Source organism: Echiichthys vipera (genome assembly GCF_963691815.1).
Source record: "Echiichthys vipera genome assembly, chromosome: 19".
Taxonomy (NCBI): domain Eukaryota; kingdom Metazoa; phylum Chordata; class Actinopteri; order Perciformes; family Trachinidae; genus Echiichthys; species Echiichthys vipera.
The window spans coordinates 20,494,627-20,508,085 of NC_139844.1; the positions used below are offsets into that span (position 1 = coordinate 20,494,627).

Sequence of the window (13,459 nt, forward strand, 5' to 3'; positions counted from 1 at the left end):
GAGCTGTTTGCTGAGGTAAAGATTAAAGGGTCCAATCATTGTCATTGTCAATCCCAGCCTAAGTTAATTTTTCATCTGTGCTGTGACAGTCATGTGCAACAGCTGTTTGTCGAATACTTGCAGCAGGTGGAATTTGTGTCAGTAAAACATTATAATCTTATTATAGCAAATCATAAGATCAAAGAATACTAACTAAAACTAAAATAAATGATTTAAAGAGCAAGTATCCTGCAAATATGTAAGCTTATAGATAATGATAAGATGTAGAAATTAGTTTAGATATGCTAAATGAGAGAAACGGATGGAGAGAAAGATCAGTGTTGCTGAATCATAAAAAAAGCATGTTCACAAACAGAAAAACCTTCAAACTGGACTAGCTGTGTGTAAGTTTGTGTTTATAATGAATGCTGTAGTGAGATGTCTTCCAGCCCCCTAACACTGACTTTCCTTAGATGCTATGCATACTTTTTCATTATCATATGTGTATTTATAATGTAGAGAAGCTGAAATAATGCTACTGCTATTGTTCATATGGACTGTGGGAAGAAGAGAGGCAGAGGAGGGGTTTAAGGGTAGAATGCAAGAGGACGATTGGAGGGCATTGAAAGGGGGCCCGGAAGAAAGGGGTGAGAGAGAGAGATGAGTGCAGAGATTTAGTGTGAAAAAGAGAAAGAGGCTGGCACCCCGTGCCGAGAGTAGAAGATGGAAGGAGACACAGAGAGAGAGGAGGAGAGGGTGAGTTAGAAAGTTGAGAGAGAAGTAGAACAAGGTTCCTGGTGTAAAGAGAGAGAGGGGCTGGTTTAAAGCAGGCATTAGAGGCCGTGACGAACATCTTGCAAAAAGCCGCACTCTGATGCCAAGTCACACAAACGCACACATAGATACACTGCTAGCTAGTCCATTGAGAAAACACTGTGTGTGAGGGGAGCGAGAACTGCAGTAAGTAAGTAGTAACAGGACTATTTTGATGACTCTACTTAAGGGTTGGGAGAACAGAGCAGATCGGGCATGACTCAAATTCATCGTCTCATGCGCAGGAACATAAAAAGGCTCAAGTTGATTTCAAATGTATTTGGATCCCCTGCACAGATGGCAGCCTGCACTCTTCAAACATTTGACAGATTCTTGCGTATTTAAAACCCTGTGTAACAGTGTCATCATCGTGCCTGCTCTGTACACAGCTACACGTTTCATACTTTAGGTGTCTACTTGAACATGTCTACATGCTATAAAGTAAAAAAACCCACATTATTTTTCCTCATACCTCCTGTCTGTCTATACCTGTATACTCCCTCTGTCTTAAGTGCGCCATTTAAGCGCCTTTCTCTTTAAACACCCCTGCTGAAAAGCCCAGTCTGCTCTGATTTGTCAGCGTTTCTGGGTCTTCCACATCTGCACTCTCCTACACTAAGTGCGTTTACATGCACATCAGTAACCCAAAAATGGCCATACCCCGGTTAAGGGAATGATCCGCCAACATACAGCTGGTCGAAATACAGCTTTATTTTTGTTCAACTTTGTCAAAATCACAAACGGACGACTTTTGGACAGAATTACGACCGAAACAGGTCTTCTTGGATGTGATACCTCGGTTTAAAGGTAACGTTCTATTGTTGTTGTTTTCGGCCCCGTTGCTTCCTGGTTTATTCTGTTTACGGGTCAAAAGCCACCACTGCGGAGTGGGGAGCATGTACAGACAAGAAACCCGATAATAATCTTGGTAAAGCGTTTAAATGCCAGAGAACTCAGGTTTCTAAAGGAGTTGAGTTATCTAGTTCTGTTAACCGGGGTATGAGAACCCTGATTTTACCTGGGTTATTGGTGTTTGAGAAACCTGGGTATGCCCTTAACCCAATTCGAATCGTATTTTTAAACCGCATGTAAACGCACTGACTCACACCGTCATTGCAGCTGGGGAATGACTATAAAGGCAAAAAAAGCTGCACTTTCTACCTACGTATTGCACAGAGGTTGATAGGTTTTCCATGTTGTGAGTCCCACGGGTGGTTATTTGAGTGGGAAGTAGGTGGGAGACAGTATCTCAGGTCCAACATAAGCATTTGCTAAGATTCAGATTTAAGATTTATCCTCTGTGAACTGTGAATCTATGTACAAAAATGTATAGCTCATTAGATCATCATTCTGGGGGGTCATAAATGACTTTAACAAATTTCATGGTAATCCAATCCTATAGCCGTTTAGATATTTTAATCTGAACCCAAATGATTATTTTACCGACAGACAGATATTTTCAATCCCTGCAGCCGCACCGGCGAAAAATTGTGTTTGTGACATGATTTAAAGATTAAAGTCTTTAATGGGAACCAAGAGGCTTTGAGCTGAGTGCTGGTTGTTGGGTTACGTCACTGGGATTCCCTCTTGATAAAATATAAGTCTGTTGTAGTTGTACCTTTCCTCCTCATCTGCCAGCACAAGCACAGCCAGTGCTATAGTGCCTCACTGACATTCGCACACACCTACACACACTCACCTCTCCCTCTCCCCTCCTCCCCTCCCTGCCTTATTAGCCGATCATGCATAAGGAGACCTGTTCTATTTTTACTCCCGCCCCCCTCTCTACACACCACTGCTGCACTGTGGAACTAATTGTGTGTGTGTGTCCTCTCTTATTGAAGGTGGCAGGGCATAAAAGAGAGTCAGAGAACTGGTAAGATGGCCAGAAAGTAAAACGCAGTCGACGTAATGAATAATAGAATTAGAGGGAGAGGGCCAGAAAGACGTGGTGTGAGAAAGACAGGCTGAGAAAGATTCAGAACAAGGGAAAAGACAGTGGATGACAATGATTTAAAAGTGTATGAATCATGCTCAAACCTCAGCATTAAACCGCTTGTGTAGAAACACACAGACCAAAACAGACTGTGTGTGTTTGTGTATATATAGGTGGACACCCAAGGTTTGGACATTCTGACCTCAACTTCCCCTCAAGACCAATGTCACGGTCATCTAATGTTATCAACAAATTAGTGTCATCCTTAATAACTATGGGTGTGTGGACAGCGCTGCCAAAGATATTTGGGTTGAAGAGTGAGTGTGTGCGTGTGTGTCTGTGTGTGTGTGTGTGTGTGTGTGTGTGTCTGTGTGTGTCTGTGTGTGTCTGTGTGTGTGTTGATCACAGCTGCGGGGTAAAACCAATGAGTCACATATTAAGAATTAAAAATTTCCCCATCTTTCACTACTTGCTTGTGTAACTCCTTGTAACCAGCTGTTGACCCAGATGAAACTCATTGTGTGACATAATGACATCCCAACCTTTTGTGTTCTTGTGTAAAAGAGACTTGGACGGCTCCGATGCAAGAGCTAATGTTTCAAACAGCCATGAGCTCATGGGCCAGAGTCAGATAACTTGTATAACCTTAATGTATATGTGTTGTATTCCCTACTGGACACGACTAAAATACCAATGACTTTATATTTCCAGAGATATTTTTCTTTCTCTACCGTGCCGTCTTACTCCCAGTGTGAAGGGAAACACTGATCGCTCTCAAAGAAAAAACATGGGACCGCGTGGCTCATTTATAAAAGATACTCCAGACCAAAATTTAAGTTGCGTGCCATGAAAGATTTAGATTTGTGCCAAATTCAGTGGGGTCGTCTGTTTTTTCTCCAGCTCTCTGTGAAACAAAATTACATCATTATTCAAGGCATGACTAGTGAACACCACAGAATATGATTTTATGTCCCTTTTTTTTTACATGGAATATCTTTTAAGATCCAGTGAAATAAACTCAATAATCAATTTATCATATTCATGATTAAAATATTCATCTTGAATAATTGAGTCACTTTGCCGTACTTTGAATCTAACGCTCTCCCATCGCTCTCCTTCCCTCGCTCTGCAGGTTGACGCGTCACCATGACAACAGAAGTGGGCTCTGAGACAGAGGTGAAGGAGAAAGCGGAAGAGTCGGCCGCTCAGCCGGACCAATCGGAGAAAGCCCCGGAAGAAACCCAGGAAGTAACCAACGCTGAGGGAGAGGAGAAGGAGAAGGAGAAAGAGGGGAAAGAAGGAAAAGGAATAGGCCGATACCTGCCAACATGGCTTAAGAAGCAGAAATCTCAGAGCCAGGTAATATTTGTATTATAGACCTATTGTCATGGCTGGTTGCAAAACCTTGCTTGAATTAATAAGCAGTAATTGTTTTATGTTTTCATCATAACTGAATATTCTGGTTGGGTTTTAATGTCTTTTTTTTTTTTGTCCTGACCCGTGAAGACCTCCCCAACCAAGGAGGTGCCACCCACGGAGGAAGCCGTTAGCCAGGTGACACAGGAAGAAGACGGGCCTGTCCCAGAAGTGAACGGTCACGCAGAGGAAGTGGAAGAGAAGGAGGCAGTAAAGTCGGAGGAAGTGAAGGAAAAAGAAGCAGAAACTCATTCCACCGCCAGCGCAGACACTGAGGTATCGGCCATTCGTTGCGTAATTTCTCTCCATCAGCACGCACGCTAAAAGTAAACAGGGGGTCTCCCCTTAATCTGCATGCAAGTTCACAAATGATCTCTCTATTTATTCTCCTAAAATATAAGTTATTAAATGACAGGTAGAGCGGGAGAAACTTAACTTAATTTCATTCTTTTTTTCTTAAATGTATTTATTTATTTTTAATTTTGTTTGGAAAAGGCATCTTCCGTCAGAATCAACAGCACAAAAATAGAAAACTAGTATTTTCCGTAGTCCTTTACCTGTTTATGCAACCATTTATGCATACAGGCGAGCAACAGGAGTAAACGAAGGACACAGTTTGTGTGATAAAGGACAGTCATCCTGGTCCTTCGTGAGCATCCATTGTTACTTTCCTGAGAACATGTCCTTCTATATTCCACTGGATATGAAAGATTTAGCCCATTCACACACATTAAACTCTCTCTTCAACCCACATACTTTCTGCATCAACATGTTCACAATCTTAAAAAGACAACTATATACATTAAAATGAGGGAACTTGCTTTTTTTTTATTACCATCAGGGATAAGAAGGTGACAAAAAGGAAAAAAGAAACTTCAGAGGGATCATGCAAAGTCTGCTCGAGTCGGGGTTATAATTTCAATCCACTTTTCCCAAATTTGATCAAATTTAACCTTTTGGTTTCTCAGACAATAGGTCAGCTTTTCCATTTTGAATCATTTCCATTATTCTGTGCCAATCTTCAATTGTAGGTGATGTTGGATTTAATCACCTCCTGGTCATTTCATTCTTGTTACTTACTAAAATTGAAAGATAAATAAATAAATATATATATATATATATATATATACACACACATACATACATAGTAAGAAAGTATACTACTAGCTTGGATCACCTATCACCAGACTGAAGGCTTTGAATGGCTGGACCGTTCAGATTTGACTGGGAAATGTAAAGAGAGACGTTTGATTGTGTTTATTATGGCATCATCATTTGCCTTATTCATCGGCATGTGTTTACATCAACATGCTGCAAGGCAGTTCATAATCACAGAGATGAAACTACCACGCGCTTACAGTGTGCTGATGAACATTATTTAGCATAAACAAATATCCTCTCTTGTCAGTCAGTCACGTAATGTTGTGGACACACAGACATCAGTAACTCATTTTGACATTAAACAAGAAACCCAGGTGTTGTCAGGTACCATCTTCCACAATGTTCAAACGGCATAAGGATACACTGACAATTCACAGCAGCACACGCCGACTGTTTAAAACTGCTGCTCGTCAGAGAGAGAGAGAGGGACACACAGAGACACACACACACGCACACAACGCTATTCTCCCTCATACACATGCACACACATAAACTGTTCTATCCAGTGATCACATTAAGCCATCCAGGCCCACCCAGTGACATCAACATTTCAGTAATCAGGCCAAAAGAAACGCCTGCAGTTTCTAAAAGCAAATTCAGACTAGAAGGGGAATTACAGGAGAGTGATAGAGAGGACACATTCCTTCCTCTTGCTTAGTTTGGACAAACAGTCGGATTTTATTTGATTTCCTTCCGACTTTTTTTTTAAAGATTGTAAGACGTGGGGAACCCTGTGTGTAACTCTGATTTGACATAATTTTGTCTAATATTTTTTTTCTCGCAAACTCCGTCAGCCTGCCAAGGAGGAGAAGGTGGAAGAGAGTGCTGAGAAAAGTCCAGAAGAAACCAAGGAGGGAGAAGAGGAGCAGAAACAGGAGCAGAAAAGGGAGGTGGACGGTGAAGAAGAGGGTGGTGGAGGAGGAGGAGAAGAAAGTCAGACCTCCATTTTCCAGTCTCCTCTTCGTCTGGTGAGGAAGAACAAGATGAAGATGGTGGTGTGTCGCGTGACCCTCCTGGACGGGAGCGACTTCACCTGCGAGGTGGAGGTAAGACTTCAACAAAGCTCAGACAGGCACACAAACAATGTTGAATATGGACATGGGTGTGAAGGGGGAACAGAAGGTGGGGAGGGTAAACAATGAATTCTATGGGAATACCCTCAGTTTGTAAATGCAGGTCGGTGACGATGTTCTGTCATGGTGCTGTTAGAGCAGCCTTACCATTACCATTTCCTCGACGTCTGTTTATCATCATCATCATCATGGGATCAGACAAATGTGTTGTGGCGGATTACAGCAAGAATGTTTGTAGTTCTTCACTTTAATGTTTTCCTGCAGAAAGTGTTATGGTGCAAGATAAAATAGTCCCTCTAACTATCAACATTTCTGTATTTGATGTGGCCACTTCAGCGTATTAGTGACGATTACACACTGACATGCATATCTGTGTTTCCCCTAGGGCAGGGGTAGGTAATTCTGGTTCTAGAGAGCCACTGTCCTGCATGTTTTAGGTTTCTCCCTACCCTAAAACACCTGAGTCTAACAATAATCAAACTGTGACGAGCATCAGCTGCTTGATAACAGGCAAATCATTAGAATCAGGTGTGTTGGAGCAGAGAGAAACCTAAAACATGCAGGACAGTGGCTCTCTCGGACCGGAATTGCCTACCCCTGCCCTAGGTGTTCAGCTTTTTTGGCGGGGGTTAGTTAGTTATAGACCTGTTCTATAGGAAAGGTATCCTTGAATGACTTCTGTTGTGACCTAGCGCTATATAGAAAATAAAATAAGCTTGACCTTCAACAGGGGGCTGGCGTTTGGGGGGCAGGGCACCACCTTCATATAATGGTAGGGGGAACACTGATGTTGATAAAATCAACATGTTGCTGGCTTTTTGAAACTAACTACTGAGAGAGAGGGCTGACACACATGTCTGTCTTATGTTCTGTTGCTGGTCACACGTGTCAATGTGTCAATGATGTAATTGCTAATAGGATCAGATCCGGTGTGTGTGTGTGTGATGAGGGTTTTTAACTTTCTGACTCAAAGTGCAGTTATGGCAGAAGCATCCACTCGCATTGTTTGGGGCGTGGTTTAGGGGATAAATGCAGAGCAAAGCAGAGCACGCTACAGGGGCTTGTGTCTGGTGACCAGAACACACACACACACACACATACACACACACACACTCAAACAGAAACCTCGGCAGATTATGGGGGTCCCACCAGATTAGTTTGCTGCATCTGTTACTCCCTAACAAGCACGTGGCCCAGACCCCCCAACACACTCTTAAATATACTCATACGGATACAACTCCACATGCTGGTGTCACAAATCATTTTTTATTAGCCATTAAATCTACCAGAAATGTTTGTCTGCTGTTTTTCCTCATTATTACCACAGCTTCTGGTTAAAAACTTGTATTTCCCAAGCAGCATGGTTTTTTAGCAATACCCCTCCTCACATTCCCACACTCACTCACATTCAGTGGGAAGCTGCCCAGAATAGCCGCCGTCCAGGTCCACTCGAGCTGTTAAGTGCCTGGTTCAAGGGTAACTCAACAGAATAGTGAGCATTTTGCAGTGTCTAGATGTTTCCTATTTGGTTTGGGAATTTCAACTGGCAACTTTACCACTGCGAGAACCCCCTTTTCCCTAATCTACAGTATGCCAACGCCCTACAGCGTGCCTGTGAGTGTCTACCATAGTTTGAACAGTAGCTGCTTTGTCTCACAACAGAAAACGCTGATACTGCGACTAACTGCTATTGTCCTGAAGTGCACGCGCACACACATGCACACACACACACACAAACACAAACACACACACACACACACACACACACACAAGCACATCAATCTATCCCACCCTCCACACACTCTGGCATAGTTAGGTTGCGAGAGGGAGAGATGCACAATGCATTCCAGAGATTAAATTTTCTGTTTTTGCCCAGCAGGCCTCCAACACGCACAATCACACACACACACACACACTAGTTTATACTCTCATCTTTCAGTGTCTATTCATCTGCCATCCGTCTGTCCTATTTAATAACCAATGACATCAAAATTATTCAATCCAGTGTAATAACTTAATGAGTATTTTATTAGTTCTATTGCCTTGAATGGAAATCTTGTCCAGACATTTTCTGCCTCTCGGTGGGTTTCAAAGGAGAGTCTTAGTGTCACATGGTCTTAATGCTGTTTCTAAGAATTCCATTAGTATTGGTTTCAGCAGGATTTCAGTGTCACACGGTTTAAGTACCGTTTCAGACATGAGTCAAGTAGTGTGTAGTGCATATTAGGCAGAGTTGTTTTGGTTTTGATGCATAGAGCAGCGCGTTTTATTGCTTTAAATGTTTACACAGAAAAACAAGCCATGCTTAAAGTCCCCCTCCACTCAAAAACGTGTTTTTCTTATGCGTATCTCCTGTAAAATGTCCTACCACGACTGTTCTGACCTGTATCTGTGCAAAGTTTGTCACAAAAGAGAAATCTGGGGCAAGCCGGGCAAGCTAGTATGTAGTTGGTACTTCATAAATCATAAACCAATTGCTGTCTAATATGCAAAAGCCAGCAAAGAAACCTGAAAACTCAAGCGCAGAGCGGATTGTCAGTACAGAAAGTGGAAACACTCATGTTAAGTGTGTCAGTCACTGCCAGTTACAACCCAACGAACAACATAAAGAAATAAAAGATTCTAACTACCCTTACCATTCTGAAACATCTGCTAACCAACGATTTTCGTGCACAACAGATTCCTTATCTAGTCTTTGTCTGAATGATGCCACGCTCAGGATATTAAAACTAGGCCTAGTTGGACAGCAGATATGCTTCCATCTGGTTTTACTTTCTATGTGGGAAAAATATGTTGAACAAAATATAAGTAATTACAGAGTAGTTTTTACATATTTAAAAATGTGTCTGGAGTGTGACTTTAATTTCAACTGTAAGGAATATGCTTGAATTTGAATATGCTCCTTAAAAAATTCTTTTAACTCAAATCTGGTGTTTCATCTCAATAATCAGTCATGTAAAGACTATTTCAGATGATAGAAATCTTTTATTATTTGAAATAAAATGATTGCGTTGTTGTATTTGTTTGTCGTCCCTGGCGTCTTAAACCAGACGCAGACCAGAACTAGATTTACTGACACAGAAATGAAAATGGGGCGTTTTTCCGTTTCGCTTTGTGGCATCATAGGGGAAACCATCTGCTCTCAGAATGTGTTTGCTTCTGACCTTAGTGACATTGTACGTGCCGTGCATGCACGTTGAAGGTAACTAGCTAGCTTTTGTACCTGCTCATCAGCTACTAGAGAAAAGGTGGATGATTTGATATCACTTTAGGAACATGCCAGGCTGCTGTAAAGCAATTCTCTAAATTATATTTTTCACAATTGCATTTATAGAAATGTAGACGTGATGATAAAGGCTTTGAGAGTTTGGAAATGTTTGGTGCTTGAAAAGCTGTACAAACCCTAAATGAAGTAAAGACAATCTCTCTAGGTCTTATGTGATCATTATATTGTTTCATTCTTCTTGATGATTATAATTGTATTCCTCTATTCAAATGAATCTTGCATTCCAACAGTTTGGTACTTGGCAACAAAGTGATTTAAGGTCATTCTTTTACAGTCATTTCTGTTGCCAGGGATACAAGCTGTAAAATGGTAACGTTTTTTAGTCCACAGAAGATCAACAGTTGGCGTTATGTTCTGATATGGTAAACACGCTGCATTGAAAACAATGCTCACATCATGATGTCTCTGTGTGACAGACATACTCCGATTTGTGGCAAATTATTATTCTTGGGTAGTGCCTTGCTTGGAGGCACACTGGCACAGACGCAGAAACCCTGAAAGGTCATACTCACATTCTTTGGGCGTTCAGAATGCTACACTGTGAGTGCGTGTATGAGGCGCATGTGTTTGACCAAGTATCGGAAAATACCGCAGATGCTTTCTGCTGTCCCAGGACAAGAAGAAAAATGCACTCTTTCATCCTCTTTCCTTCCACTTTCACCACGCTCCCTGCTCTGTCTGTAACTCTGTCTGTGAAATGCCAGTGTGTGTGTGTGTGTGTCTGCATAGTGTTAGACGGAGGCTGGGCTGTCTAACTGAAAAGAAATGAACATTATGTCATTATTTCTCATCTTTTCACCCCTTTCCCACCCTCTCTGTCTGTCCTTCTGTCTGTCTATTGGTGCTGCTGTGTGTTTGTGTGCACGTACGCTCGTGCATACATGCATGGATGTGTGCTAAATGTCATTGTCATAGTTGAGTGTGGAGGATTTTATGACTAAGGCCCCCATTGGCTCTATGAAGGAATGTGTTGCCCAGAGACAGATGGAGAGATGGAGAAAGAGAATAATGGGACAAATGTAATAAAACAGACGAAACAGAGATGCATTGATAGAGGACAGGAAGTGTCTTAACTATAAAGAAAAATTAAAACTTTACATAGGGTATAAATAAAGCATTCATTCATTCATTCATTCATTCATTCATTCATAGGGTAACATATTTCTCAAGATTTAAAAAGACAATTGAAATTTTACGGAAACTTTATTTAGTACCTTTAATATTGTTTTCATCAGTAATGTACAAATTCTAATCTTTGTGAATCTTTCTCCCGCCGCAGAAACGTGCCAAGGGCCAGTACCTGTTCTTTAAGGTGTGTGAGCACCTTAACCTAATGGAGAAAGACTACTTTGGACTGTCATACACAGACAGCCATGAACAGATGGTACGCATTCACACCCACACATACACACAATTTACTGCATGCCAAAAGAGTCAGTAATATACACATTACAGAAACTCCAGACATGGATGTCTGTATAGTGTCCTATGATACTGTTTCATAATAGGGGTTAACTTTCTTCCTGCTCTGTGTCTCACTGCCTTTGCTCACTCCCTCCAGTGTTGGTTGGATCCCACGAAGGAAATCAAGAGACAGATACGCAGTAAGTGTTATTTTTCAAATTGCACTCTCGCTGCTTTGAAGTTTCCACCCATCCATACAGACATTGGTCCATTAATCTGTACACCCGTCGATCAATCTCAACATCCATCCATCCATGTGCACATTCATCCGGCTATCCATCCATTAATCTGTACACCCGTGGATCCATCCCTCTATTCGCCTGTCCATCCATCCATCCTTGTCACAACAAGATGTTTCACATAATAGGAGCCCCAACTTCTCAGCCAAAAGGGCATGAATTAAATATGAACATTGAATTAATGAAAGGGTTCAAGTATCCCTATGTTAAAGAAAAAAACAAACAGCATCACAATTAAGTCAAACAATGCCGGAGACATTTGAAACCAAACAACAGCAGTTTTGCCACAGAGGTTACCAAAGTGTGATCAGTCTGCTTCATTATTTATCAATGTCTTTATTAACTTTTGTTCATTTATAAATGTAGGGCAGGGTGTGGCATCTTGTCTTTTGTTGAAAGGTATCAAGTGTGCGGAGTAACCAAGCATAGTTAAAGCGTTGTTTTATCTTCATGCACGCGATTAAGGAATTGTCCTCTATTTGTGACGACATTCATTTGCACAGGGCACAATGACAAACAGGCTTTTGCTCCCAATTTGTCATTTAACCAGAAGTTACTTTTATTATTTGTTGGTGTTCTATATAATTAAGAATATGACAATAACTCTAGCTCAAGAAAAACTTTATTTATTTTTACTTTTGCTTTCTGGCATCTTTTCTTCTAACAGTCAAAAGTCAAAACAGGCTTTAATACACAGTCTAAAACTTCAAGTTGCACTGTTTGGAGAAAGGCTTAGTGAGAACATATCATTTTGGCTCATAAAGTGTTATTTTAGAATTAGCATATGTGAAGTAGTTGGGTGTGTGCAGACTGCGTGTGGTTCCATGTGTATGTGTAAGTGCCACACTGTGTCTGGTGAACATGCATGCCTGAGTTTTTGTGGCTGTGTCGCTGTGTGTGTGCGCCTGTGGTTCATGGGTGAGTGGTATGCAACTGGCTGTATGTATTCATTTGAGTATGTGCGCGTGTGTGTGAGAATGTTTATAGTGAGAGAGAAGCTGTATCATGTGAGTTGGACATTTATGCCTGTGTGTGTACAGACACAGCACCACACAAATGACAGGTTTGACACCATTCAACTCTAAACCACCATGAGTGTACACCCAAGCGGCACCACTCTACGTCACTACCAGGCTGGGAGCCAAACATTTGTTACTGAAAGTTGTTTTTTTTATGGGTCTTTTGAACCATTTTGGAAAGATGAAAGCTGCTGCATGTGCTTCTTCCAAAGCCGCTCATCAGAGGAAAAACTTTGCAGTATCAGTAATGGTTATCAGAACTGGACTGAGACAAATAGAACACAAAAAACACCTCAGTTATGTGTTTATCCATGCAAGTGAGCCGCTTCTTAGATGTCACTGTGACGGATAATGAGAACAAGATTTTTGTCTCGGCTCTCAAAGGTCCGGCTGATTTTCCCTCGAAGCCAAACAGAAAGGCTGAAGGGTCTGGATTTAGTCCAGGCAGTAGATCTGTCCAGTGCGTGTGGCTGTTGTTAATGTTTAACAGCAGCACACATGTTCTCTCCACAATCAAACTAACCTTTATAGTGCACTGTCATGGTGCATTTGCAGCCAGTTTAGTTTCTATGATGAGCAAATAGCACCTGTCCATGCTAAAGTGGATGAGATAGGAAGAGAGTAGTAGACTTGGAGAGGTGAGGGTGATGTTCTATGTTTATCAGTATGTGTGTATATTCTATGCGTCATGGGGCAGATTGAGAGCCTTGCGAGACCATCATGATCTTTTGAGCTCCATTGTATTTTACTCGCAGATCAGTCAGAGAAAATTGCCCAAGAGGCCGAACCAATAAGCGTTGGTTTTGAAGCGGCTCATATTGACATAACAAGAAGCGACTGTTCAGTGTAAACAACGGTGGCTTCCGCGGATGAGATGAGCGCGGCTATCAAGCAAGCCGCTCACTAACGCTTTTTTCTCTTGGATCCTTCTGTTGGAATATATACCGGGTACTTCAAATTGTGCCTTTTTATCTTTAGATTCACATTACACAAACGACAAATATCCTTAACCGACACGTTGTTTACTTTGCCTCTACACTCTTTTAGTACGTCATACGCTTCGTTCATCTGAT

General features: G+C 41.5%; 1 protein-coding gene across 5 annotated transcripts in view; it reads left to right on the forward strand.

Annotated features, from left to right (window-relative positions):
* The window catches only part of epb41l2 (erythrocyte membrane protein band 4.1 like 2), a 52,620-nt gene that overhangs the window by 13,188 nt on the left and 25,973 nt on the right, over window positions 1-13,459 (forward strand). For all 5 annotated transcript variants that reach the window (XM_083934692.1, XM_083934691.1, XM_083934694.1 and 2 more), the window contains exons 2-6: window positions 3,861-4,087; window positions 4,235-4,420; window positions 6,100-6,351; window positions 10,944-11,048; window positions 11,226-11,268. In XM_083934692.1, coding sequence (XP_083790818.1) covers window positions 3,875-4,087; window positions 4,235-4,420; window positions 6,100-6,351; window positions 10,944-11,048; window positions 11,226-11,268 — 799 coding nt within the window. In that variant the 5' untranslated portion in view covers window positions 3,861-3,874. The remainder of the gene's footprint in view (window positions 1-3,860; window positions 4,088-4,234; window positions 4,421-6,099; window positions 6,352-10,943; window positions 11,049-11,225; window positions 11,269-13,459) is intronic.